The following is a 26,864-nucleotide window of genomic DNA, read 5'->3' on the forward strand; positions in this document are numbered from 1 at the left end:
ACAGGGCATTGCCAACTCAATCTCTAAACTGATTGTGAAAGACTATGATGTACTGACAGGGCTACGCTTCTGAGACCTTGTCATGACTATTGTGGACTCTCTATACTATTAAGATTATAAGTTGGTGCAATGCAGCAAGATGGATCAAAGTATATTCAACCCATTTATTTTTCAGTGGACTAAATGTAGTGATCAATGTTTAAAAGAAGTTGGATGGCCTTCTTTGGAGCTGAGCTATAACTGTGCTTGTACATGCTACCCTACTCTTATGAAGTGTTATGGTCATACATTTTCAGATGAATAATATTCCAACCCAGTCTCATTCTTTAAGAATTAGTTCACTACACTCTTCCATTAATGTTTTTTGTTATTCATTTTTGATTAATTGTGGAACTATTCCTTTTGATGTGTTGTCAGCTTCCACCAAGTGCCTAAGCAAAAAATGAATGTTTTTTTTTTGTTTTCAATTTTTATTAATTTCATTATATATGTGTGTTTTTAGTTTTGTAATTGTTGCCACTTGTTTTTGTACTGTAGTTTTGTGTAATATCTGTGGGAAAACACTCAGTACAGGCTTATTTGTGTGATCCCTAAAAATTATTAAATAAAATGATCTCTGATGTGCTGAGATGCACTGCAGGTCTCACTGCTCTGCAATGCCTCCCTTAGGAAGTGCAACCATTGTACTGTTGCTTTATTTTATAAACAACAATATGGAAAGTGATGTGGATTTACATTATGTGCAAGATATGGATATGATGTTATACTCGACCCAAAATGAATCTATTTATCCACTAGTGTAATCCCCCCTCCCCACCATTTTATAAATTAATTAAGAAATATATACCCTTTGTTTTTCCTGATAGTAGAAACTTTGCTTCACAATACATCTGTATACCTCGTATGGTCACAAAATTAAGTGAGATAGTTTCACACTGGGCCATGGACTTAAAAGTACACTTTATGAACCTCTGTTTGCAGTTGCTTAGGATGGCCTGATATATTATGCTAAAGACTATATAACTACAGAGTGTTAAGAAACTGTGGCAATACAAGAAATTACACTAATTTTTATTCTAAACAAGAAGAGGTTTTCATCAACCATTTCCTACCTCTTTCTCTACATCTTCTTCATTTGCTGTGCTCTCATTTGCTACCGTTGCCATGTCTTCCCTCTGGGATCCCTGGTCATCCTCCATTGATGGTGGTTGCTGGAGAGTGTGAGAAGGAGCAGGGATATACCCCACTGGTAATGGCTGCTCTTCTCTGGCAGGTTGAGATGAGGATACAAAATTCAGCCTTGCAGCTTTCTCCGCAAAGGTCTTCCGTTTCTTTGTGGCTCCAACTAAACCCACCAGTGTAGAGCTACGTACAAAATGTTTGTAAGGAACACCACAGCAATACAAAGAACTACAACTACAAAATTAATAACGAAACTTGTGGCTAGTCAAAACATACTGTCAACAGCAACTGCTTAAAAGGAGCAATAGGATTATATTTTACGTATCTTCTATTGGCTGATAGGACAAGTGGTACAGCACATTAGCCATGGCATTATTCATGGCACATGCAGGGTCTACTTGTAAGGGCACAGTTAAAGAATATTTTTAGGAGTTTACCACCGTTATCCAATTGATCAGAAAACACTGCATGCTGTCCATGTAAATGAAGTATTACAGACTTGCACACATTTGCAAGGCTCCGTTGCTACCCTGAAGTTCCTGGTTACCACTCCAATACTTACTGAGGGTATGGCTCTGGAACATCAAATCTTCTACACAAAATCTTATGAGGATGCCACTCCAGTGTCTGTCTGGTAATGGTGTCATCCTTTTTATCATCTTTATCATTATCAGTGTCTTCTCCTCTGGTAAACTTTGACTCTAGGGAGGTGGCCAGGGGCTGGTAGACATCAGCTGCTTTAGCAAACTCTGTCCTCTCCCTCTGTTTCTCCCACTCTGTCATGCCGAGGTATTGGGGACCTACACACATTTCAATACAGTTATCTGTAAAAGCAAAACAGCTGTTAATGTATCAGTTGTGAAGCTGGGGCACCATTACACTACTCAGGAGTTTAGAGTCAGTACTGGTAAATCCCCTGGGACAGGACTAGTACCCACAAGAGGATGTACCATGCTTTAGGGTATCTGGATTAAGTGGAATGGAATGGTAATTAATTAAATAATTTCACTTAGTGGTCACCTCTTTATGAAGACCACCTCTTTATAAAGACCACTTTACTTTAATGTCTAAATTGTTGTGTTAGAGTGTACCCCTCTATAGGACAGTCTTATCGATGAATTGTGTGCCCACTAGAAAAGCCACAGTGATATCTGATGTATGATACAATAATACACCCATACAAAAAAACAGCTTGGCTGTACAAAAAAAGATTTGTCCACAAAACTAAAAGTAACTGGAAACTAAAACTAGCAGCTAATATCTGGTGAGGCCAAGAAATGAATGTTAATACTGGCAACTAACTATAATTTACAATAATCTATATAACACTGATCCTATATCATTGACTCGTGCAGTGCGACTGCATTTCTGATTAATTCACTGTAAATCTAATTGGATGCAACGCATTACCTCCAACATTACTTACTGCCTACTTACTACATACCTGAACAAGTTTCTTGTTTGCCGGACAAGTAATCTTCATACCTCAACTGCTTGGCAGGATCATCAGCAAATGGTTTATAACCTGATAAGAGAATATAACATACTCAATGACATCAACAGCAGGGTACACTAGTCAGTATAAATAGTTGTACACTGACTGATTCACCAGTTAGTGAAGGAAGAGCTGTAATAATGGGAGCTAATACAATAATGACAGTGTTATTAGAGCTACCAGTAAGGTGATGTCAGATAGTGAACTAGTAGTGGAGTATCTGGAGACAACAGTTGATCATATTAACAAATACAACAAAGTTGTACAATATGGTACTACAGTCTGGTGATGTGTTGTGATGAGTGTTGGTATAGCTTTAATATACTAAGCTGTGGTATACTAGGATCATTACTCGGTCATAGATTTTGTGAGTAATCCTGTTGGTAGCGCTGGTCTGTATGGAACTAGGAATTGTAACTTTAAACAGAGTTGAAGCATAGCTGAATAGCAAGGTGATAAAAATGGTACAAGGGACACTGGATGTCATCCCAGAGTACTGATGATGACTGTACGGTTCCCTGATAGTCATGCAGCTGTGCCACTGTCTTGATGACACCATGATATCTTGTGTGGTGTATTGATCATTTATGTGGGTATGAGAATCACAGACAAGGAGAAGTCTGCCTTTAGAGAGTTGCTTTACAAGAGCTACCAGGCCTGCAAAAACAGGGCATGCGGGCACAAACTATATACTGTCACACGACCGGCCACATCTCAGGACTGGAATAGAATATTCGCATTTTGTAACTTGCTAACAAAACCACCTTATAAAGCCACACCAGCCCTGCCCTATCATGTAACTTTCTTATCCTGAAGATACAGGTGTGCAGCTTATCAAGCTGTGTAGACTAACTACGTAGAATACTTTGCAAACTTCATAAGGGCTTTGTGATATTACAAAACCTATATCTCAATATGTGAAACCATTATATCTCAAATATTTGTTCAATAAAAGTCCTTCTCCTACTAGTTTGACACCTTTACACAAGTTTACTGGTATTGTGACTACTATTGATACACAGTAGATTACAGACATTTACTATAATCTTGCATTTTGATAGGTCAATATGTATCATTGTAACCTTTTATCTAAATTACCGCATAACAACAAACATTGGCAAAACTAATATTTGGCGAAGTGCTCTCACTGAAAAATTGGCGGTGAACGCAAGTGGTGTAAGGACGAAGCATGCTCGCTATAGCATACAATAGGGTTCAGGTCATGATTACAAGAGCCTTGTTAGTCTATATCACTAGTGGATCAGGTGTACAACAAACTGGATGGGTAACTAGTCAACACAACTCTTCAGTCAGTAATGTTTATGTCATGACAGTCAGTAATATTAAAGAAGTGAACATGTTTTCTCTCAGAACAATGTTGCAACAGCACAGAAGGTCAATGTGTATTTTCTGTCGGTTGAATGTAATGAATTAGACAGAAAATAAGCTCCCGCATGAATACTATTGGTGGTCACGTGAGCATCTCACGTGACAAGGGTTTTAAAAGGCTGTTGTAGCGTGAAAAGTTCATTCTACGCCACGTGTTCACACTAGTGGGTTACCTTTTTGGTTTTTTGGACAGTTCTTTTCAACAGATGTCGATGGAAGAAGAACAAGTACGGCAGATTGCTAGTGCAGTCTCGACGACCATCGGGGAGCAGTTTGCCGCCAAGTTCAGCGAATTCCGTCAGGAGATGGTCGCATCCCAAGCGGCATGTTCCCAAAGCGTCATGGAGAAACTCACTCGCAAGACGCACACGTTTAAGAAAAAGGGTTGTGAAGCCCAGTTCGTCTTTAATGACAAGATAGACGACCACGTGCAAGCTGCCAAAAAGCAGCTGGAGAAGATAACAGCAACCGACGAGCCTTCCCAGCGAGCTCTGGAGCAAGCAAAAGCTGAACTGGAGCAAGGTGATGAGGAGATCCGTGTTCGTCAAAAACACATCAGAATTGCTGATCGTTCGGATTGGGGAGTAGTCGCCGAATATGAGGCCGATGAGCTTGCGGATAATTCGGACGACGAGAAGCGGCTGTACCGTGCTCGGAAAGAGAGGGACGCCAAGCGTAAACGTGCAGCGTCTGGTGGGCCGGCCAGCAGAAAGAAGCCCAGGAGAGAGGAGGCACCGAGGTCCAATGAGGGTGCTGCCAGGATGCCACCAGGACCAAGGACCGTGACAAGACCAATTGGGCCCTGCTACAGTTGCTCGCAGATGGGCCACTTAGCAAGGAGTTGTCCCAGGAATCAGCAACCGTATCCTTTTGGTCAATCATGTGTTGGTGCCGTTGGCGACATAAGTGTTACAACATGTAGTGTTGATTCTGTGGGTCAATGTCATAGTGGAGTAAAGGACTCCCAGAGTCAAGGGGTGGCTCATAACATAGGACTGAAAAAGGGTGTTGATGAGACAGCTCAGCAAAATTGCAAACTAACTGAGTACAAAGAAGGTGTTGATAAGACACCTTCACAAAGTAGTGAAAACCTAATTCCAAGTGTTGATGGCCTTGAACTTACTACAACTGGGCCTGCTGGGGCATGTGGTGGGCAAGAAGCTCTGGACAGTGAGCATGTCCCTCCTGAACCCCTAGACAGTTTTGGGTTAGGCTCTGCCAGCTTTGAGAATGAGTGGGAACTGGCTAGATCCTGGGAATGGGAAAATATGGGGGCCAGAGGCCCACAAATAGTGGACGTACAAGGGAGGCTTAAGCAAAATATCCTGTTTTGGTCCAAGGTTCTTATGGCCCCAGCTACAGTAATTGATTGGATTCAAAATGGCTATAGGTTACCCCTCCAGTTTATGCCTACCCCGTTTGAGCAGGGTAACCACAAGTCTACCGGGGACTACAAGGATTTTGTCACGGACAGTGTGCAGGAGCTAGTAAACAACAGGTGTGTGAGAGAGGTGGGAACAAGGCCAACAATTTGTAGTCCCCTATCAGTCGTAGCTAGCCACAGTGGTAAGCATAGGTTGGTAGTAAATCTTAGGCACTTGAACCAGTTCTTACGTAAAGACCATTTTAAATATGAAGACCTAAGAATTGCCACTTTGATGTTTGAGAAGGGGGATTTCTTGATGAAATTCGATCTGAAATCAGGCTATCACCACTTGGATATAATTGAAGAGCACCAATCTTTTCTAGGGTTTGCTTGGGACTTGAAAGGTGTCCCCAAGTATTTTGTATTTACAGTTTTACCTTTTGGTTTAGCTTCAGCATGCTATGCTTTTACCAAACTTTTGAGACCACTTATTGCATACTGGAGGGGCCAAGGTTTGAAGGTTGTCCTGTACTTAGATGACGGTATAGTGGCAGTAAAGGGTGAGGACCAGGCAAAAAGGGTGAGTGTACAGATACGCAATGATCTGGGTGAAGCTGGCTTTGTAGTTAATGAGGCTAAGTCACAATGGGTACCTGTTAAACGATTAATTTGGCTTGGTTTTGAAATTGATTTGGAGAAGGGTAAAATAGTAGTGCCAGAATCAAAATTAGAAAACACTTGTGACTTGTTGCAGTCGTTGGTGAAAAGGCCAACTGTCCCTGCTAGAATGTTGGCTAGTGCTATTGGCAAATTAATATCCATGTCGATGGCTCTAGGCCCAGTTACACGCCTCATGACACGCAGCCTATATGGCGCACTGAACACTAGGCGATCATGGTGTGCCCTATTACAGCTTCCTGAGGAGGCGAAAAGTGAAGTGGAATTTTGGATTGGGAAAATAAAGGAATTTAATGGACAAAATTTATGGCCCAAGCCATCAGCAGTGAGGGTGGTTTTCTCAGATGCAAGTGACACTGGGTTTGGGGGTTATACAGTAGAGCATGGAGGCCTTATTGCCAGTGGTCAATGGACTAAGGAGGAGGCCCAGCAAAGCTCTACTTGGCGGGAGCTTAGAGCGGTGCGTTTGGTTTTGGAATCATTTGGTCCCAAGCTGCAAAATGAAAGGATAAGGTGGTTTACAGACAATCAAAATGTGGTTAGGATAGTTCAATGTGGTAGCAAAAAAGCAGCCCTCCAGCAGGAGGCATTGGCTATTTTTGAATCCTCAGTGGTGGCCAGAATTCGATTAGAGCCAGAGTGGATACCTAGGCGGGAGAATGAAGTAGCAGACTACATTAGTAGAATTATTGACTACGATGATTGGTCGCTAAACCCATTGGTATTCAAGGAACTAGACAGGCTTTGGGGGCCTCACACTATTGATAGGTTTGCTGATTGGTGTAACAATCAAGTGTCACGTTTCAACTCGCGTTATTATTGCCCGGGTACTGAGGCCATTGACGCTTTCACGTGTGACTGGGGCCAGGATATTAATTGGTGGTGCCCCCCACCGTTTCTGGTCCCGCGGCTGTTAAAGCATGCTAGCATTACAAAGGCTAAAGGAACGTTGGTTATTCCTAAGTGGGTTTCAGCCCCTTTTTGGCCGCTAATTTTTCCCAACGGGACCAATCCAGCCCAGTTTGTGAAAGAAGTTAGGGAACTACCCAAAGTTGAAGGCCTGTTTGTAGAAGGTCGCTCGGGTTGCAATTTGTTTAAAGGGGTCCCTAACACCCCAGTGATAGCCTTGCGTCTCAAATGGTAGCTGTTAGGATGGTTTCTTGTTTACAACAGTTAGTAGCCTGGAGTGCTGGTGTTCACGACCGGAGTATGGTCACAGCCAGAGTTCTGCTGTTCTATGACTGGAGTATGGTTACAGCCTGGAGCGCTGGTGTTCTAGGACCGAGTACGATTGCAGCCGGAGTGCTGGTGTTCTATGACCTGAGTAGGGTCACAGCCCGGAGTGTGGGTGTTCTATGACCGGAGTATGGTCACAACCTGGAGTGAGGTCCATGACTTGAGTATGGTTACAGCCTGGAGTGCTGGTGTTATATGACCTGAGTATGGTCACAGCCTGGAGTGCTGGTGTTATATGACCTGAGTATGGTCACAGCCTGGAGTGCTGGTGTTATATGACCTGAGTATGGTCTCAGCCTGGAGTGCCGGGTTATATGACCGAGTATGGTCTCAGCCTGGAGTGCTGGTGTTATACGACCTGAGTATGGTCACAGCCTGGAGTGCTGGTGTTATATGACCCGAGTATGGTCACAGCCCGGAGTGCTGGTGTTATATGACCGGAGTATGGTCACAGCCTGGAGTGCTGGTGATCCATGACCTGAGTATGGTCATAGCCTGGAGTGCGGTCGGGATTCTACCAGGGTAGGGCCCCAGCTTGGTGAGGTGAGTTAGTGTTGCCACAGCCTGGAGTGCTGTTGTTCAGGGAAACAGTTAATCCTTGAAGGCCGATAATTGTAACGTATTGCTGGTTATATAAATTGAGAATTTTTACGAGGGTATACTAATTGTATGTGGTCACGAATGTCTGCTTATATATTTTTCAGAGGTATTCTCCCATGGAGCCTGGCTGGATTTGAAAGAGTTGCAGGACCCTGCTCTGCAGGAGCTGGCAAAGAGGATTCCGGATACTGTCCTACATGGTCGAGCTGGCTCCACAGTCAAAAAGTACTTGGGAGCATTCAGGAGGTGGAAGTCCTGGGCGAAGCAGCATCAGTTGCCAGTTGTGCCAGCTAAAGAAGCTCATGTTGCATTGTACCTCCAGTATATAGGTGATACTTTACAATCCAAATCAGCAGCAGAAGAGGCTTGTAATGCTTTATCTTGGATACACTCAACGGCAGGGCTGGTATCCCCAGTAGGTTCCCCGTTGGTAAAGGCAACGTTACAAGGTTTACAGAGAATGCTAGCTAAGCCAGTCTGCAAGAAAACCCCAGTAAAGGTCGAGATGCTGGAGCAAATGGTAGCAGATGCAAAGCGGAGTGGCTCCCTGTCAGATATGCGTTTAACTACTGCATGTCTTATTGCATTTGCAGGGTTCCTGAGATTTAGTGAATTGATCAATGTCCAGACTAGCCATATATCACTCAGGCAGGATGCTATGGTGATCAAGATTCCCCATAGTAAAACGGACCAGCTCAGGAGAGGGGATGAAGTGATCATTGCAAGAAGTGGAAAGGAGACCTGTCCTGTGTCATACTTGGAAAATTATTTACAGAGAACTGATACTTCACTGCAGGTGCAGAGATTCCTTTTCCGGCCGATACGTAGGACCAAGAATGGTGAATGCCTTCGTGAGGCAGGCAGTATTAGCTACACATGCATGTGGGAGCAATTCAAAAGAAAGGTCGGTATGCTGGGATATAATCCGACCGATTTTGGTTTGCACAGTCTGAGTTCTGGGGGAGCTACTAAGGCAGCTAATGCAGGTGTGCCAGATAGGCTGTTTAAGCGTCACGGACGTTGGAAGTCCGAAAATGCCAAGGATGGCTATGTGGATGACTCAGTAGAGCACAGATTGTCTGTCACCAAACAGCTGGGTTTATAATGTATTCTTGTACAAGCTTTCTTTGTAACCCTAGAGTGATGATTGGTAGCCCACGTTTGGTGGCGGCACAACCCAATGTGTTGTAGGGTGGTAGGGGTAATAGTATGGTGAGGGAGGTGTATTTTCTGTCGGTTGAATGTAATGAATTAGACAGAAAATAAGCTCCCGCATGAATACTATTGGTGGTCACGTGAGCATCTCACGTGACAAGGGTTTTAAAAGGCTGTTGTAGCGTGAAAAGTTCATTCTACGCCACGTGTTCACACTAGTGGGTTACCCCTCCCACCCTCCCTGTGATGTTATGGATATTTGATTTTCCTTGACTATAGGTAGCTGAGGGCTGGATGGCAGAGGAATAGTTGACTTTTTCTTGTTTGTTTTGGTTTTGCATACACATGAGTGGAGCTCTATTTGTTTTGGTTTTTCCTAGTAGGCAAAAAAAAAAAAAAAAAAGAAAAGCCTACTAGGTTTTTCCCGGTGGTTGTCTGGGGGCTGGACAGCCACAAATTTATTATTTACGGTTATTATGATTTGGAGCTAAGCCCCCCACTCAACCGGTAGTTGTAGTTTATTGACTTAGGTGTTATGGTTGTAATTTTGTTGGTTTAAAAATTTGATGATTGGTAGCCCACGTTTGGTGGCGGCACAACTTTCTTCTAGAGTGATGATTGGTAGCCCACGTTTGGTGGCGGCACAACCCAATGTGTTGTAGGGTGGTAGGGGTAATAGTATGGTGAGGGAGGTAGTGTTGACAACACAATACTGGTTACATCAAACAGTACAGCTAGTACTACTGTTTAGTAGGGTCCACCTGCTAAAATGCTGCTAACAAAAACCATAATAGTAATACATATCATATGTGATGAAAAGTACCTTTAAAAGAAGAGTCTAGCACATCAAATCCAGTGAAAAAAACAGGACAGAAGTTAACACAGCAAATATTCAATTTTTGGTCTGCCTGTCTCTGGTCACTTAATTCCTAACCACATTTGCAAGGCAGCACAGATGAAATATAATATTATTCTTTTGGGAAGGGTAACCTATAAAGTTATAGACCAAATGAGGCAGCACACAGCCACCATTTCACATCACAATAACAAACCAATTTGTGGCATTCGCCTTATCTGGTTCCAACAAGTGTCTGCCCCTGTGCTTTGCCTTTCCTTTTATCTTCAAACACATGGTCATCATACAAGGAATCCATACTGAAGCAGTGCCTGTTTAGACACCACAAAACTATCTGATGTATTTTCACTAATCGTAAGAGGAATGGATACCTGTAGCTACACTTATAGAATAACAAACCATACTATTAAATGATCAGTACATTTAGCCACACCCTTAAACGATCAGAGAACAGCAACCAACCCCCAGCTGTATCTTCTGTAGAAAACACAGGCAACCATGCCCCTTTTTAATTATAGCTTGCTGGAACCCTACTTCATTTTAAATTAATAACTTTTAAAATTACACTAGTATTAATGTTACTGTATAGAATAGATGTGTAGTACAGTGTACAGTGTGACTTTATTGATAGAGACAACTTGTGAGACTGATACTATAATGGACTTGAAATGCTATAATATTATACCTTATTTGGGCATAACATGAATCAGAAAAGTAAAGAATTCTGAAGTACTGATGGTCTGACTACCGTATAGCGGGAAAGGTTAAATTTTCGAAAAATTCGAAAATAACTATGTATGTGTTTCCGAAAATATCTTTTCGAAAATAGTACATCCTGGCTTTGAAGTGACGATCAAACTAGGTATATATAGCTAAATGATTTTTGCGAGTGCACACACGCATAGTTTCTACTATTAAATATCAGTTAGCTATAACCAGACCTAATGTATTATAGCTAGGCACTGAGCCAGCCATATAGCTATAGCTACCACGAGCATGCACATGAGCGAGCACGAATGACACCACGAGTCTAGAAGCCTACAAGAGCTAGAGAGACCAGAAATTATTAGGAAAGACTATAATTATCAGCAAACATCTAGCTATATGGGCTGAAAAACGCTATGTACTTAGCTATGGCTCAATCCGCAGGCTACTGAGGCAAAATCTCGGGCGAAATCCACCAAACAACATGGTTCATCCTACGAAGGAAGATCCTAGGATAGCTAGATGAGATTCTATCAAAACCAGATTGGGCGTTTATCTAGCTATACTGAACAATCAAAGCAGCAAATTCTAGTTATGTATGTGATCAGCTTCCTCCGTGAGTTAATTATCTACGGTGCGGCGCAGTAAAGAGGCATTGTTTCGAAAATATTTTTTCGAATTTCCAATCATGCACTCTTTTTCGAAAATTTAACCTTTCGAAAATTTCCCGCTATACGGTATAACTTAAAATGTCTTAGGGACACAAATTTGTAAAAGAAGGGGGCCTACCCAAAGAGGGTCATGATGGACATCACAGTAGCCACTTAAATGAGTTATGGCTTTACCACACAAATCAAAAGACTTTGTTAATGAAATTTTTGAAGCTTCTTTCTTTTATTTTATTTATAATATTAAAGTTCTCAATCATCACATCTTGTTTAGTGGTGACACCTAACCCTCTGTCCAGCCCAGTCAGTTACAACACACACAAGTGTTGATGGTACCTCACACACTACACTAGTCAGTATAAATACTTGTACACTGACTGACTTCACCAGTTAGTGAAGGAGTTACTATAATGGCAGCTAGTCCATATCATGGTGAAGAGTTTATAGACAGTGTTATTAGAGCTACCAGTAAGGTGGTGTCAGATAGTGAACTAGTAGTGAAGTATCTGGAGACAACAGTTGATCAGATTAGCAAATACAAAGTTCCACAATGTGGTGTTGGAGCCTGGAGTTTTGTTGTATCCAGTGGAGGGGTAGCTGCCATTCTATGGACATATATATTTGTCTTTGATGTATTAGGTCCATTATTAGGTGCAGCAATCCTGCTATGTGTGTTGTTTTGTATGGTGTTAGGATTAATGGTAATACCAATGATAGTTGAAACATGGCTGGATATCAAGGCGATGGAAACTGTAAATGACAAGTTGGCTCCTCAAGTAACACAACTACAAGATTCCATTACAGAGTTGCAAACAGTCTCAAGTTTGGCAGAAGCAATCTATGGAACTCTAGAATCGACACATGAAAACTACCGGTATCTGAAATCTATACAACTCACAGCTGTAGCTGTCAAGTTAGTGGCAACTAATATCTGCTCAATATATGCCTTACTCAGACAGAGGAGATGTTGGATAACTCAACAGGTTGCCAACAAGGCATTGCCGCAGTTAAAACAGAACATAGAAGAAGTGAAGGTTTCAGTACAAGTATTATAGTGAAACAGAAATACTTCAAACTACAGAACTCATGCTAATCAGCCTATACAATAACACTGTTTGATTATATTCTACCATAAATGCATACATAATTATTTTTGGTTTTTTCCTTAGTCGAGTACACAAGAAATATTTTAGTTGTTCATGTACAGTAATAACAATCAATTTACTTCCACTATTTAGTATACTAAACAGTGTATACAGAGAGTACTAAGATGATCTAGTTATCATATAGTATGGTAGTACTGTGTAGAAGAGATCATGGGATTTTAGCTGTCCAATATTATCCAAAAACAACCTCACTCTTCCTTCATGACAGCTTGGCAAGACATGACCAAGTCCATATATGGCTTCAGAGCGACCCTAAATCTCTAACATTTTTTATGATTTTAAAAAATGGTTACAAGATTGATTTCTTTACTGTTTTGTCACTTCCACCAGAGACATTTTTTTCACCAACTGCAATGGCTACAGTGTACACACTGTACATCATGGATTTGCGTTTGTCCTCCTTGTGTTGTGGTGAACATGTAATGGCTTCAGTTCAGCTATCACAAGAACTGTCCATATACTACATAGTGACTGGGTTGATTGTAGAGACACTTCTCATGCTGTTCTTCATAGTTGTATAACAGGTAGAGCATAGCTGAAGTGTACTGGCAACTTCATTCTCAGTAATTGATAGTTGGGGATGTACATTTAGTTACAATTTAGTAGTGACAGGTATTGATTGCAGAGGGGCTCCTCTTTGCTTGTCTGTTTCTAATTTTTATGACAAAGATGCAACAATCTGTATCCAGTAGGGCTCATGTGATCAGGTAGTTAGTGAATGTCCTACATTAGGGGAGGAAGAAAATTACTGACATAGTTGTGTTTGGAATTAACATGAGCCTCAATATCTTCAGAACTAGCTAACTGTGAGGAACACAGGGAACAGGGACTTCATGTAAGTATTATAGTAATGCATAAACCCTTTATCAAGAGTTCATAAAGATACTGAGGAGAGTATCCTGCTCTATACTCCTGTAGAAGGATGTACCATGAAGTTATGATGTAATGCTTCTGAGTCTCTGTATAACTAATGATGTTATTAATTGAACATAATATCAATTGAACGTGTGTCCAATAATGTTGCTAGCAACTGAACTAACTCGAGCTCTCAGCGTGAACTATAGACATATCTTCATTGGGTTTGGACAACTGCGTGGGCATTCTTGCCAGGCCATTCACGAATACGGGTTTCAATAATCATTAGCACTGTGAATGTAGCACAGTGCTAATGATTACTGCACTTTTATGGCTGTCACAGACGTACATCACAAACCACAACACATTGTCATTATGTAATAACTTCACAATATATATGAGAGTAGGATACTCTCCTTAGTGTATATATTGCAAGTAATAGGAATTGTAAGTTCAATTAGGGATCATAGAAAAAAGTTGGGAAACAAGGGAGGTCCCTACACCCACAGATATACTAGTCAACATTTAATCTGTACTTCAGTCATATCTACATGTGTAGGAGACCTCCCTTGTTTCCCTACTCTTTTTTCTATTATCAATAATTGAATGTAAAATTCCTTATACTTGTTTGTTTACATAACATTATTATGACTGCTGAACCCGTGTATAAGTGAAGTGGTTATTAAGCTTCACTTTCAGCTATGTTCAGCCTGTTACACAGTGCTACAAATGAAGAACAGTAGGAGGAGAAGTGCCTCTGCAATCAATACAGTCGACACAAAAAATACGGATGATTTGTGTGCGCAATTATACTGACTAAGGTTTTCAGGAATTTGATCCAGCAACTCTCCATATGTTTTGTAGGTATAATGCAAAGACTGTCCTGCTATTGGGCCCTCCATCCAGCTGCAGCGGATAGTTGTTTTGTGTGTGTGCTCATTTATTTATGTATTTATACACTATCACAAAAAAAAATAACTACAAAAAAATTATACTGACTAGAAAGTGGCCATCACACTTCACTTTCACACTATTACACAGTGTTATAAAAGAAGAACAGTATCAGAAGTGCCTCTGAAATCAATCCAGCCACCACAGAAAAAAAAGACGATTCCTGTTTACAAACGTACTTTTTCCCAGGGCTTGATGGACTGCCCTTGCCCCCAGTAGAAAAAAAAGGCACGTGCTGGGCAGGCAGGCAGGCAGGCAGGCAGGCAGGCAGGCAGGCAGGCAGGCAGGCAGGCAGGCAGGCAGGCAGGCAGGCAGTTAAACCATTAAATACACTTTTAAAAAATATTTACAGTCTATTGGAATTTGGAAGCATTTAGGGTCGTACTGAAGGCACTTTTGGGCTTGGTTATACCTAACCAATATACTGCCACGGCACCAGACGGTATTGTGAAGCTGGTTTTTGGGTGACTCTTTTTGGCCAGAAAGACCCAAACCTTCATGATCCCAACTGTATGATGAATTGTTGCTTTCTAGTTAAGTTTATTTTGTGTGTATACTTTTACTACTAACTAAGTACACTCTAAAACTTTGTTATGTCTTACCATATTGTCTCAAATTATGGCTCGGGAGTTCATTTGCCTGGCAGTCCTGTTATGTAGAAATGTATACAGTAATTTTCTTTAAACCAAAGAAAACCCACAAAAGGAAAAATCTATAAGACACAAATTGAAATACTTTGTGTCTTGTTGGATACAATCATATGACAAAAATCTTAGTACCAAAGTTTTTGTAAGAACACAATCTTTAATTTTCCGTCTAGTAAACTTACAATTACACTGATAGTGACAACCCGTACATCTCCTGACTGGTAACAATGATATGTTAAAGGATGAACAATGATGACCAGAATAACATAATATCTTGACATGAGTCAGAGATAGAGAAGTGAAGACTTCTGACCACAACTTAAAATGTGTTAGCAAGAGTTAATAATGTAACTCTTGGTGTTAGGGACACACACAACACATACTAATTATCACACTTGCTGTATAAAGGAGGTAATAATGGATATCCCAGAAACAACAACTGCCTTTGACATTATCACACAAATCACAAGACTTGGCAATGAAAATTTTTGAAGTTCTTTTCTTTTGTTTTATTAAAGTTCTCAATCATCACATCTTGTTCAGTGGTGGACCCTAACCCTCTGTCCAGCCCAGTCAGTTACAACACACACAAGTGTTGATGGTACCTCACACACTACACTAGTCAGTATAAATACTTGTACACTGACTGACTTCACCAGTTAGTGAAGGAGTTACTATAATGGCAGCTACTCCAGATCATGTTGAAGAGTTTGTAGACACTTTGTACAATAATGACAGTGTTATTAGAGCTACCAGTAAGGTGATGTCAGATAGCGAACTAGTAGTGAAGTCTCTGGGGACAACAGTTGATCATATTAACAGATACAAAAAAGTTCTACAATGTGGTGTTGGAGCCTGGAGTTTTGTTGTATCCAGTGGAGGGGTAGCTGCCATTCTATGGACATATATATTTGCCTTTGATGTATTAGGCCCATTATTAGGTGCAGCAATCCCACTGTGTGTGTTGTTTTGTATGGTATTAGGATTAATGGTAATACCAATGATAGTTGAAACATGGTTGGATAACAAGGTGATGGAAATGGTAGACAACAAGTTGGTTCCTCAAGTAAAGCAACTACAAGCTTCCATCACAGAATTGCAAACAGTCTTGAGTTTTACAGCAGCTATCTCGCATGCGGGTGGAGTTCTAGAATTGACACAAGAAAACTACTAGTATCTGAAATCTATACAAGTCACAGCTGTAGCTGTAAACTCGATGGCAACTAATATCTGCTCAATATGTGTATTACTCAGAAAGAAGAGATGTCGGATTGTTGAAAAGATTGCCAACAAGGCATTGCCACAATTAAAACAGAAGTTAGAAAAAGTGAAGAGTTCGGTGCAACTGCTACATGCTACAGTGAAACAGAAACCATTAAAACTTGTCACTTCACAGAACTGATGCTATACAGCCTACAACAACATGGCTATATACAATTGCTTTGATTATAATCTAGGATAAATACATAATCGTTTTTGATTTGTTCCTTTGTAAAGTAGACAAGAAATATTTTAGTTGTTCATGCACAGTAACAATATCCATTGTAACACTTTCACACCTCAGATTAAAGGAGCCGCCCGGGCTACATTTAGTATGTATCCCAGCTAGCCGGGTTACAACTGGGCTGTGATCATATAGAACCAAAATCAATTGTGAGGATCGATTAATACTCACGTGATTAGGATGCATGACTTACATGAAACCACTCAGACGGAGAGCATTTTGTTATCCTTGCCATCCTACGAGTTGAAAAACATTGGGCTAAGGTGAGTACGAGTGTTATAGCTTATTCACCGATCGTTTTCACACATTTTCAAATACGGACACGCCCCATCATGGAGCTACCACTCTGCACAGAGTAACCACTCTACAAGCAAGCTTACCTATCTAGGCCTTTAGTAAACTTTGTAATTTTTCTATAAAAGATTCAATAGCACTGATTAAAACATTAAACTAACGTAAATGAAATCCTCCATGATATCACTAGGATATGTCCATTCACTGTAACCAAACGTAACTGGAACGTACTAATTGCTGACCCACAATCAAAAATTTTAGGCATGCATATATAATACATCCAGTGGCTACACTCACAATGGCTTGGATGATTGATCGCCCTGTACAGGCTATTAGTCTGATAAATGTTACATACTATCTGTGACACGGGTAGTGATGGGCGATACCAGGATTTTCAGAACGATACGATATCGATACGATATTGACTAAAATTGACCGATATTGATACTTTTCGATACGATATTGTAACATTAATTTGCACCTGCAAATTGCTAGTTTTCACATAATTTGATATTAGGTAGCTACGGCTATACACAATGGGGATTTCCTGTCCACATACACAAGAGTAACAGTAATTAGAAAATTGCTGAAGGTAATGGAAAGCTACAATTAACTATTAAATAAGCTAAAATAGACATTTTAAAATTAAATCAGATCACGTGATGTATCGTATCGAAATATCGAGTTTTGAAAAATATATCGATACTTTTCGATATCAGCAAAAAATCAAACGATACGATATAATATCGATATATCGCCCAACACTAGACACGGGGCATTCGGGCTTTGCCTGCACCCTTCGGGAAGTCGGGCATACATATCAGGCAAAGCCCTCATGCCCGTGTTACAACTATTACATGTACTTCCACTATTTAGTATACTAAACAGTGTATACAGAGAGTACTAAGATGATCTAGTTATCATATAGTATGGTAGTACTGTGTAGAAGAGATCATGGGATTTTAGCTGTCCTATATTATCCAAAAACCTCTTCATGACAGTTTGGCAAAGCACATAAATGGCTCCATGGCAACTCTAAATCTCTCTAGCTTCTGTGATTAAAATTAGCAACAGGATTGATTTCTTCACTGTTCGATGTCGTTTCTGCCTGAGACGAGACTTTTCACCAACTGCAATGGCTACAGTGTATACACTGTACATCATGGATTTGCCATTGTCCTCCTTGTGTTGTGGTGAACATGTAATGGCTTCAGTTCAGCTATCACAAGAACTGTCCATATACTCCATAGTGACTGGGTTGATCGTAGAGACACTTCTCATGCTGTTGTTCACAGTTGTATAACAGGTAGAACATAGCTGAAGTGTACTGGCAACTTCATTCTCAGTAATTGATAGTTGGGGATGTACATTTAGTTACAATTTAGTAGTGAATGTAGTGGGGCTCCTCGTATTGTTCATTGCTTGTAATGCTTTGTATACAACAGGTGGAACAGCTTAAAATGAAGTGGAATGACCACGTCACTTTCCAGTAATATAGTCAGGGTGTATGCTAAGTCACTCAATTAATATGTCTGGCTGGCTCGATTAATTCTTTTGATGTGGTATGTGTTAGTTCACCAGTCATAAATTATGACAAACAAGTGTAAAATTCATATTTGAGCAAGGATCATAGAAATAGAGAAAGCATTGAAACAAGGGAGGTCATCTACACCTGCGGTATCATTTAATCCCATACGTATTGATGTATAGGGATTAAATGTCCACTAGATATAGTAGCTCCGGGTATAGATGACCTTCCTTGACCTGTTTTGTTTCTATGATCCATACTCAAATATAACAGGGATATAAAAATCTGTCAGGCATTATATTTTAAGAGCTACTTTTACCACTAACTATAAGTACATATGTACATTCTAAAACTTTGTTACGCCTCACCATATTGTCTCAAATGATGGCCCGGGAGTTAATTTCTTTCAAGCAACTTTTTACCCCGGCTACAAAAAGGGACGGACAACTATACAAGACTAGAGTGACCAGTACTCTACTACAACTACCCTTGATGCTTTCCTTATGGATTTCAAGCTTAAAGAGAATTCATTGAAACGTTCTTTACTTCAATGTTTATAATGCTGCATGGAATTGCTAGAAATTATGGCTGCACTAGTTATGACTGCACTAGGTGTTCCTGGTATTTATTTCTGTTATTCTGTATGATACCACCAGCAACTGGACGCTGATGTATATGAGGCTGGCCATAATTCAAGGCAACACGGTATTTCATATTGTGCCCATAAGTTACATGCATTATAGCAGCAGTTAAATCAGTTTAGATAGTTGTCTTTTGCTTTGTCATCTCTTGAAGTTGAAGTATCTAATTAATGACCACCACTTCAGAGATAATTATTATTTTTTTTAATAAAGCTTTACAGCACAAGTGCTGAAGGTCTGTAGGACACCTGGTCCTACAGCCTACTCAAAGACATTAGATACAAAGACATTAGTTACATAAGGTGTGTTTGAAAAGTTGAAGGAAGGAGAAAAAATCCATGACTAGACCAAGGTAGCCTCGAACCTGCAGCCATCCGATTTACGAATCAGTATAGTTACTGCTCAGCGTGTGAGGTACTGTGCAATACAGGAAGCCATTGAAACTGTCAGTTTGCACTTTTTAAAATGGCAGATCACATTTTCAGATTTGCCTGACACTCCTGTGTTGTTGAAATTACATAGATTTCTTTCTGAAACAACCACAATATCCTCAGTGAATGCAAAGGGAAAACCTGCAAGACATAAAGTGAAATACTTTGTGTCTTGTCGGATAACATCATATGACAAAAATGTTAGCACCACATTTTCTGTAAGACCATGACCTTTAATTTCTGTCCTACATTAGTAACCTTACAACTACACTGACAGACTAATTGTAGACTAAGACAGACAGACAAACTAACACACACTTGTTGTATACAGAAGGTAATAATGGATATCCCATAAATGACAACAGTCACTTGGATATTATCAAGAGTACATAATAAAAATAAGGAGGGAGAGTGTCTAACTGCCAATACAGCCTGTACAAAATCACTGTGTATTATTGAATAGACAATGATCTTTGAACAAATTAACACTTTTACTGATGATAGAGATCTGTTGATAGGTGTTGAGTGCTGTTGATAAGTGTTGAATAATGTAAAGCTTTTGCTCTACCAATGTGTGGATTGTCTATAATACGCAGTGATTTTGGCTGAAGGTGTCCTAGTTAGACACTCTCCCTCCCTATTTTTATTATGTACTCTTGATATTATCACACAAATCACCATACAAATCACAAGACTTTGTAATAAAGTTCTTTTCTTTTGTTTTATTAAAGTTCTCAATCATCACATCTTGTTCAGTGGTGGATCCTAACCCTCTGTCCAACCCAGTCAGTTACAACACACACAAGTGTTAATGGTACCTCACACACTACACTAGTCAGTATAAATACTTGTACACTGCTGACTTCACCTTCACCAGTTAGTGAAGTAGTTACTATAATCAAGAGTAAATAATATATATATTCATGAACTCTTGCTATAATATAATGGCAGCTATTCCAGATCACGTTGAAGAGTTTGTAGACACTTTGTACAATAATGACAGTGTTATTAGAGCTACCAGTAAGGTGATGTCAGATAGTGAACTAGTAGTGGAGTCTCTGGGGACAACAGTTGATCAGATTAACAAATACAACAAAGTTGTACATGATAATATACCACTTTAGCGTGGGCGTTCAAAGGCGCCGCTCGGTATTTAGCTCGCATATTGCCCAGGCAATATCATGGGAAAGCGGTTTGCCAATGATTTTGATACCCAGCCAGTTCAAAGAATCGATGCGCTTTGACTCGTTATATTGAGCGACATAGAGCTTTGTATTGTGGGACTCGGTTTTGTAGAGGTTGCTAAACTTAGTACATAGGCTAAGATAGAGTAGTTGGTTGTTACTAAAGGATAATGAAGGCACAAAATAATTGTTTGGGCGATTGTGGATGCGTATTTCTACCCACCACGTACAGCCTTTGAACAGACCACGGAACAGCAAAGCTACTACTGCTACGTTGAAATAGGTTAGTAACTTACAGTTCTAAGTACTTAACTTAATATAATAACTTACGTACTGTCTCAATAGCGAAGTTAGTTGGCTTAACTTAATACAAAAATGATAACAATATAAACTCCATCCCACAATCGCAAGTTTTCTAACATTGCGTGTTGAAGTATAGTAACGTATTAATGACATTTTAACGTATGGACAACGTTTTGATGGCTATTAGCCCACGCTATTAAAACCACAATCGATCTTCAGATGCTACTGTATAAAACAAATGGGATGAGTCCTCATTAGTTCTTTCACCTATTAGGTGAGTACGCCCCAAGTGATATATATCACTTGTACCATGGCTGCTTGGGATTTTGCTGACATATACACCCGCAACCCTCGGGCTTTGGGTGTATATATCAGCAAAATCCCTCGCAGCCATGGTATAACTATTACTTGTAGCCTGGTGTAGTATAGGGCTGATTAGTAGTGTAGCAGTAATTCTCTGTACATTTCTGTTAGTCTTTAACATGGTACACTTATCATTTGGTACACTGGGAGGACTGGTGTATATCCTATTTGGAATATTAATTGTAGGCCAAGTTGAAACACCACAAGTAAGAGAGATTGTGGAGGATAAGATGGCACCTCAAGTGAAGCAACTACAGGTGTCCATCATGGAGCTACAGAAATGGCTGACAGCTAATCTTGTTATACTTGAAGGATCAGTTGTAAAGTTACAAGCAAACAATGGACTACTCAGTGAGAATAGTAATGCTGTCAGGAAACTGATCTCAGATAGTGAATTAGCAGTAAAGTCTCTGGAGAGAATAGTTGATGATATTGACAGATACAATCAGTTTGTACAAGTTGGTAGACAACTAGGGTATGGTGTACAGATAGGTAGAGGTGTGGTTGTAGTATTAGCGATTAAAGGATTGTTCATAGATGACATAACTGAATTTTTCATAGGAATCTGTATAATGGGAATAGTATGTGGAACATCTCTCATGATGTTTGGAATGGCATTTATAAAAGTGTTTAACAATGAACTGTATTTTGAGACAAATAGAATTGTGGAACATCGAGCTATTCCTCTACTAAAGAAATTACAAGGATCCATAAATGAGTTGAAGGCACAATGGAGAGGTGTGGCAGGGGTGTGTGCTACCTTGTGTGTTAATACAGCGAATCAAAAGACACAACTCAACTATCTCAATTCTCAGAACTTGTCACCAACTACCACCACACCTGTTCAGTGGTTGGCAAATGTTCACCATTTAACTTGGGAATTTGTCCACAGTAAGACAATTTTGACAGCAGAGCAGATTATTGAGCAGCTGTTACCATGGTTACAACAGAAGATAAAGTACCTGAAGAATGTAAACAACAACTGAATAAAATCACAACAATGACTAGTAATGTTAACAACTCTAGTTGAAGTGTTTTAGCTGTTGATATATTTTGTAGTCAATTGTTATTATTGTATTGAACAATTTCATAAACAAGTGTAACGGAACATTTCTAATTTTCCCTTCCATAATTCATACCTGGGCAATATTTCAATATAATATTGGTGATATTGAACTACACAATATATTGTATCGAGGTAAAGTATAAAGCCACAATAATATCGTCTAGACAATATATTTGCCAATATCGCTTATGTCACCTAATTAAACCTGTTGTGTTTCTTGCACTTGCTATATACCTACAAGGAAAGGCAATTCGATTATGGGCAAATTCCAGCTGTTGTCTGGCACCATTTCACATTCTATGATATAACATGATGCTATAATGTGTTATGTAATGTCACTACGGTTCAACGGATATTTAGGTTGTGCCTCAGCTTCAGAGAAATTTACTTTCTGTCTCACACAAAAAGTAATTGCCATTTTTCCAAGAAATCCAAAGGTTCTCATAAAACAAAGTACCATATTTCCTTGGTGAAACATCGTACCTTCAATTATAGATTGTGAAAATAAGATTGTTTTCATGTAGTTGAGTTTGAATAACTGTGCCTCATTCATTTTTTAATTATGTAGGTAATAAATATCACACAGTATACAGCCATAACACTTGTGCGAAACATACCCCACTGTTTGTACAGCAATTACCAAGGAAGACAAAGAAGTTTAGTGGGTTAGGGTTAGCTAATAGATAATAACAAATTACACTATTTCTGCGAGCAGCAGTACCAGAATCAATATCACAGAATTGTGTGTATGGAAATGACTTGTACACAAACACACAATAAGTAAAATGCAAGTACACATTAAATTACTAAGGTTTACTAAACCCATACACCATTATGGTCTAAATAGGACATATATAGTGTACATCTGTACATAATCTCTAAACACTTTATAGAGCCATAATGACGTACCTGATACGTGGTATAGTCATTGTTGTGTATTGAAGACAACTGAGGTTCTGTAAAGGAGTCTACCAAATTGAACAAACTAGCAGATACTAAAACATGCATAAAAGCAATGGTGGGCATGATCTTTTAAGCTGTGTGATCTCCTGAATAGCTCAGGAACCTTCCACAAAAACACAAGGGACTTGAAGGCATGTTAGTGTAACACTGTACCATCTGCCTAGTATTGATGTACTGTTCAACCACAAAACACTTACATATAAACAAGGGGAATTTTTTGGGAATACCCAGATATAATAGAACAAGTATTAAATTAGCAGTTGGGGAAACCCCATGGAAATCCCTTTAGTTTCATCATGCAATATATTATTGGTATAAATAAGGACAGCCTGACTGAATCTGGCATTTGTAACACATGTAGCAGTTAAAGATGGCTACTCCTACACTAGATCCCTCAATTCTTGAAGGACTGGCAAGAGAGTTTCATGCCAACAGTGGCTATGCTAAGTGTACCAGAGTGATGTTGCTACTGGGTAGAGTGATATCAGAGAGTGAACAAGCATTTACCTCACTGGGATCAATAGCAGATGACATTAACGCACACAACAGAACAGCTCAGTATGGTAGGACACTGGGATACGGTGCTGGGTTTGGTGGTGGAGTTACAGCGACAATAGGTGGAATAGGTCTTGCTATCGCAGCATTAACTGCAGCTCCAGTAACCATACCGCTTGTAGCAGCACTTGGTGGAGCAGCAAGTACAACTTTTGGTTTAGCTACTGTTGTAGGAACTGACACAAGGCTGGATGCATTGATAAGAGCTAAAGTGGAGAACGAAGTGGATCCAATTCTCGAGAGGCTACACAGTTCCATTACTGAACTAAAACAAGCATGGGACATTGTTGGGGAAATGTGCACAAATATCCGTGTAGACTTGCATTTAACCGACACTACAGAAATTCTTCAGTACATGTGGGAATGGTACCTTGAAGCCAGCGCTAACATGGACTGGAATCAACATGAGCACCTGCTGAAGAGAGTATGGTCTGCTTGTACAGTTAACAATGTCAGGAGTGCTATAGAGATACTATCGATTGGGATTACCACAGTTGCCGCTCTTGCTACAGGTCTTAGTGCTGGTAATCTACTACACTCCATCAATTCCCTTATTCAAGATGAAAAGCACCCAACAGCACAACAGATCACTAGCCAGGTCCTACCCGGATTACGACAACAGATAACAGATCTCAGTGCAGCAAAAGAAAAACTAAACCAAGTGTTGATAGAAAGAAAACGAAACTAACTGCTTAACCTGTGTTGTGACACTTGACATAACCTGTTGATATTTCATATGATCATTCATACACCATACACTGTACATTGCAATGAATTCTTTATCCCATGACATTTACAATGATCAGTATATTTAACAGTAATACTAGTATGGTGTGCCTACTATCATGTCATCGGCAATTGTTTTTATGAATTTTAAACATTATATATAACAAGTTTTTGTGTGGAAGGGTGAAAGAGATTGTCATTGCATTTGTTATAATAGAACATTTAGAACATTATTTGATGCACGTACATAGAGTCATAGAGATCCTTAAGCACAGCTACATGATATGTAAACGTCAGTCACTGAAATAATCTACCTGGTCATACTAAACACCTTAAGATGAAGGTACCAATGTATTATGTGTATTGGTACATCAATGAGTACTGTATACAAAATGGCTGTTACACTTACAATACACACTGTACACTGTGAACCACTCACCTGGTTTGGTCCACTCTGGTAGTTTGATAGTGTTGTATTGAGGAGTCTGGTCCCACCTGCTACCACCACTCTTCTTCCTGTGAGAACAATACATTATTAATATTATCATGAGGTCACATACAACCAAGTACATATACCAATGTGACAACCTACCCATAGGGCATGTGTAAACAATGCCATAGCCAGCACTCAGAGCAGTGGGTGTGCCGGCAGAAATGATACGCATGCATACACAGGAAAGAGTTAAACTGACGTCAGAAAACCACAATACTAAAATGTAGTTTACGCAAAAAAAACAAGCGAACTATAGTGGCATTAACCGATTTGTTTATATTGTAGGTGTGAGATGTCTCTGAAGTTGACTCAATCAAAAAGTACGGCCACTATGCACGACAAGGTGAACAATCAGCATATGATCCCAATATGGCACAGACTAAAGGGAACTGGTAGCTAAGTGCTGGTACATCAGTGGTGTACACATTATGTGTATACACAACATTCTGAGCCATAGATGACATACTGGAGATACACATTAAGCAATGCATTATTGGCAACAGTGATGGTGGAAAATCATTTTATTAGCAAGCCAGGTGAAGAATGAAGCTGTCCTGCAGCACCTTGGGACTCACTGTGCCACCTGGAAACACTTGTAAAACAAAGAGAGACACCAGTCATGAACGATCACAATAAACTTTGTTGTAACTAGAGGCCACTGGTACGTGCCAGCAGTGTTGCATTGAGGCAGTGATCACAGTCTATAATATTATGCATATACATTACACAACACACAGTAGATAGTTACACATTATTGTACAAGTACACAGAAAAATTGAGCACAGTAGGGATATAACACTTCTTATTGTTTACTGTGATTTAATATTGTGCACTACTCCAGCTTGTTTCAGTACTTTTTATCGATGTGCTATGGTCCCTACTCTAGTTGAAAATTCCAAATTTTTCTGTGTACTTGTTTGTTAACTTTTTTTTGCAAATAATTATTATGACTGGTGAACCCACACATACCGCATCTGAAATGATGCCGCACACCCCAATTATTGTCTGAAAAGTGAAGTATTCATTGCACTTCGTTGTCAGCTATGTTCAACTTGTTACACAGCATTTCAAATCAAGAACTGTTCGAAAAGCACCTCTGCAATCCACGCATATCGAAAGAAAACGTGCCGCTCGCCCCGGGATATATTAATAATTATCATCTGAAAAGTGAAGTATCCATTATGCTTCGTTGTCGGCTATGTTCAACCCGTTACACAGCAGTACGAATCAAGAACTGTTTGAAAAGCTTCTCTGCTATCAAAATAGCCACTATGACAAATACGGACTATTTCCGTTACGCGGAAGGGAAGCCATCACATGCTATCGCCAAATCAATACTTTTCGCTGTCAGCAAAGATGAATGGGACACAAAGGAGGACACTGGTAAGTCCATGAAGAAGGCATTGCACGTACTGCAGTATGCCAATAGGCATTTGTCGAGCTGAAGCAACATCGAACAGTGAAAAAATCAAGCCTGTAGCCTTATCCGTTATCGAGTTACGCTTGTCTGAAGGCATCAGTCAGTCAGTCAGTCAGTCAGTCAGTAGAAAATTCCATTAAATAAATTATTTTTAAAATTCCATAGCAACTTGTTGAAAGTGTTTTGGGTTGATCTGAAAGCTTGTATGGGCTTAGTTTTACTGTCTCATCAATGTCAGGGAAACTGAGGTTGTTTTTTGGGTATTTTATTTTGTGGGCCACGCCTACTCCTTTGTGGTCCCTACTATACACTACTATTGTAGTGTATGATATACAACAATGCATCTTATAGATCACAGACCATTGACAATCACAGAAGATATAATTCCAGTTAGCAAGCCAGGTGAAGTACAAAGTACAGTAAAATATTGAACCAAGTACATGC

General features: G+C 39.8%; 2 protein-coding genes across 4 annotated transcripts in view; one reads left to right on the forward strand and one right to left on the reverse strand.

Annotated features, from left to right (window-relative positions):
* LOC136265058 (G patch domain-containing protein 1-like) overlaps nucleotides 1–26,864 on the reverse strand; it is a 42,081-nt gene that overhangs the window by 1,378 nt on the left and 13,839 nt on the right. The window contains exons 8-11 of the mRNA XM_066059833.1: nucleotides 24,947–25,023; nucleotides 2,627–2,707; nucleotides 1,745–1,982; nucleotides 1,113–1,365 (exon numbers count right to left, since the gene is read on the reverse strand). Of these exons, the coding sequence (XP_065915905.1) occupies nucleotides 1,113–1,365; nucleotides 1,745–1,982; nucleotides 2,627–2,707; nucleotides 24,947–25,023 (649 nt within the window). The remainder of the gene's footprint in view (nucleotides 1–1,112; nucleotides 1,366–1,744; nucleotides 1,983–2,626; nucleotides 2,708–24,946; nucleotides 25,024–26,864) is intronic.
* On the forward strand, nucleotides 4,082–9,695 carry LOC136265057 (uncharacterized). 3 transcript variants are annotated; one of them, XM_066059829.1, is made up of 2 exons: nucleotides 4,082–9,052; nucleotides 9,381–9,695. In XM_066059829.1, the coding sequence occupies exon 1, from the start codon at nucleotides 4,273–4,275 to the stop codon at nucleotides 7,252–7,254; it is 2,982 nt and encodes a 993-aa protein (XP_065915901.1). In that variant the 5' UTR covers nucleotides 4,082–4,272; the 3' UTR covers nucleotides 7,255–9,052; nucleotides 9,381–9,695. The 3 variants fall into 3 exon arrangements, with proteins under 3 accessions (XP_065915901.1, XP_065915902.1, XP_065915903.1); XM_066059830.1 differs by having other exon boundaries at nucleotides 9,385–9,695; XM_066059831.1 differs by lacking the exon at nucleotides 9,381–9,695 and having other exon boundaries at nucleotides 4,082–7,889; nucleotides 8,051–9,350.

Source organism: Dysidea avara, chromosome 8 (genome assembly GCF_963678975.1).
Source record: "Dysidea avara chromosome 8, odDysAvar1.4, whole genome shotgun sequence".
NCBI lineage: Eukaryota > Metazoa > Porifera > Demospongiae > Dictyoceratida > Dysideidae > Dysidea > Dysidea avara.